Here is a 2852-nt window from a genome sequence, read left to right on the forward strand (position 1 = left end):
TATATCCTCTCAGCTCCCATCACACCTCTTATTTGCTCCACATTCTTCTGGAAGTCTGGCTCTAAGACTGATTAACACTAGGTAAGAATCTTCCTCCTCAGCTGACTTTCCAGAACCCTGTCCTGGCAGCCCCCTTGGCAAAGGGACCCACCTCACACTCGAGGACAGTAAGAATCCTTGAATTTGAGCCCTGAATAACTTGGGGCAAATCCCTTAATTTTTTTTCTTTTATAAATTTATTTATTTTATTTATTTATTTTTGGCTGCGTTGGCTCTTCGTTGCTGCGTGCGGGCTTTCTCTAGTTGCAGCGAGCGGGGGCTACTGTTTGTGGCGGTGCTCAGGCTTCTTATTGTGGTGGCTTCTCTTGTTGCAGAGCACAGGCTCTAGGCGCATGGGCTTCTGTAGTTGTGGCACGCAGGCTCAGTAGCTGTGGCACATGGGCTTAGTTGCTCTGCGGCATGTGGGATCTTCCTGGACCGGGGCTCGAACCCGTGTCCCCTGCATTTGCAGGCGGATTCTTAACCACTGCACCACCAGGGAAGCCCCTCCCTTAATGTTTTAAATCTCAGTTTTTGCCATTTTGCAGATGGCATCAATAAATAACATTCACTTCAAAAGGTGGTTTTATATGAATACAACATAAACAACAAGATTGTTATTCCAAAAATGGAGAGAAGCTGGGGAGGGGCCTTGTTTCATGGGCAGCATTACAAAGAAACAGAGGAAAGTCCCTTGCACCTCATAAGAAACCGCAGAAACATATGCACCAAAACACATGTATACAAAAAAAAAAAAAATGCTCACCTCTACGCCCATACAAAATTAGAAACACCCCTTCCCAGACACACAACCAAAAACAAAAACACTCACCAAAATGCTCTCACTGGTTCATGCAAATGCAGACACTTGCAGGCAGAAATGTGTACCCAAAAAGCCACACAAAGAGAGAGGACAAAAACACACACACAGGCTGCAGCTGCTGTACTTTGTTTATTGTCGCTGTCACCCTGGGGAGCTCTGGTTTCTTCTTTCTTTTTGAGGGGTACCTTCATGATTCTGCCTCTCTCTATTCTCTGCCTCTTGTTCCCCATCTTGTCCTTTTTCTGGGGTCGGGGCTGCTTCGTTGGTGGCCACTCGGAACCTCAGTCAGGTGGGCTAAGTCCTGGGGGCGGGGGCAAGCAGGCCTGGATCCCGCCCCCAGGGGCTGATTCTTCGCAGTTCTGTCTCCATCGCTGTGGGGTGTCCGTGCTCTGACCTCATCTGGGGGAAGGAAAGCATGTGGTGAAAGCACAGAGGCCTGGGTTCTAATTCTGCCTCTCCTGCTCACTTGCTCCGTGACTCCAGAGAAGGACCCTACCCTCTCTGGGCCTCAGTTTCCCTCTTTGTAAACCAAATTTTGCTCCAGTTGGAAAGGGTCTGTTTCTCCCTTTGCTCTGGTCACTAGGAAACTCAGAAGTCTCTCTCATTTTATTCTATGTTGAGACAACAATTCTTGGATCCCTCCTCCCACCCAACCTCACCCATTCAGGCCTGTCCTTTCCAGGCAGAGAGACCTCTACTGGTGCTGCGGGCGGGGCCCCCTGACGCCTTACCTCGAGTTCTGTCTCAGGGCCGTGCCCCTCGCTTTTTCCGCTCCGTGTTCTGGAGCTTGGTCACCAGCTTCCTCTCGTGCCCACCGGGGCTGTGACGGTTGGTATTGGCGGCAGCTTCTCTCTTGGTGCGACCTTTCCGGCCTCCCACTCCTGGGAACCGAGACGAGAGTCGGTGGTGAGGTGGGCAGAGGCGTGAGCCGCAGGGGGTCCAGAGGGCAGGGGTGGAAAGAGCTTGGGTTAAAGTCGGGAGGCTGGGGGGCATCACCACTTAGCTTTAGGGCCGTCATTGTCCCTGTTTCCCCATGTGTGGAATGATGTTGCTCCTCCAGTATTCTAGGAGTGCATGTGGTCCCAGGGCTGAGTAGGACAGAGCGCACTGGATGAGGGGTTAGAAGGGGGTGACTTGAGGGGTCAAGGGAACAGGCTGGAGAAGGGTGATGTATGGGCAGGAGCCCAAGGAGGGATCCTAGTTTGGGGAGGGGGGTGGTCAGGCCGTTTGTGAGGGTGGGCATTGGAAATGGAAGGACCAGGAAGGTGGCAGGGCCAGGCCTTACCCAGGTGAGAATGAGCCAGGCTGTAGAGGTCATACTCATCCAGGTTGGGGTCTTCATCCTCTGGGCCTGGGGGCTGCCTGGATGGGCTGGCTGCTCTCGGGAAGGTGGCCATAAGGTCTGTCTGTTTGTCTCTGTCTCTCTCTCTCTCTCTCGTCTTCTAAAGCTTTGTTTGTGTCTGCTTTGCTGACACCTCCCAATTCACTGGCCCCAACTTATAAGGCCACGTCTCCTCCTCAGCCCACAGTCTGGCTCCAGCCCCTCAGGCCCTGTCTGATGCAATCTGGCCTTTTCCCAGAACCCAGCCCAGTAAACATCAGTCACGAGAGGGGAAAAGACTCGGTCCTCTGAGTCCCAGCCCCCCTTGACCCCTCCCTCTACTGGGGCTCGCCCAGCTGGGTATTTTTCCACTGAGGAGATCCCCGCCCCTCGGGGGTGGGGGGAGATAAGAAGCAGGGTCTGGGCATAAGCAGCCCTTGGGATCGAGGGCAGCAGGGAAGTGAGGGCCTCACCTGGCTGACTCCTTCCCATCCATCTCCCGCCCTCTGCCACATGCCCCTCCTGGGCTGGGGGTCATGGCCACACAGCTGACCCTCACCCCTACCCACTTCTGGCTCAGATTCAGGACCGTGGTGGCAGAACATGGAGTGAAGAATGAGCTGGGACAGGGTACAACACACTCTGTGTTATGTCATTGGTTCTCACCCT

The 2852-nt window shown here is 53.7% G+C and overlaps 1 protein-coding gene across 2 annotated transcripts; it reads right to left on the reverse strand.

Moving 5' to 3' along the window:
* Positions 1-972: 972 nt before the first annotated feature.
* On the reverse strand, positions 973-2467 carry NUPR1 (nuclear protein 1, transcriptional regulator). 2 transcript variants are annotated; one of them, XM_059897915.1, is made up of 4 exons: positions 2148-2467; positions 1859-1969; positions 1594-1743; positions 973-1261 (listed from the first exon to the last, which is right to left on the reverse strand). In XM_059897915.1, exons 1-3 carry the CDS (start codon positions 2257-2259, stop codon positions 1607-1609), a joined length of 360 nt encoding a protein of 119 aa, XP_059753898.1. In that variant the 5' UTR covers positions 2260-2467; the 3' UTR covers positions 973-1261; positions 1594-1606. The 2 variants fall into 2 exon arrangements, with proteins under 2 accessions (XP_059753898.1, XP_059753899.1); XM_059897916.1 differs by lacking the exon at positions 1859-1969 and having other exon boundaries at positions 2148-2452.
* Between the last annotated feature and the right edge of the window lie 385 nt (positions 2468-2852).

This window comes from Balaenoptera ricei, chromosome 15, assembly GCF_028023285.1.
Source record: "Balaenoptera ricei isolate mBalRic1 chromosome 15, mBalRic1.hap2, whole genome shotgun sequence".
In the NCBI taxonomy this organism is placed as follows: Eukaryota; Metazoa; Chordata; class Mammalia; order Artiodactyla; family Balaenopteridae; genus Balaenoptera; species Balaenoptera ricei.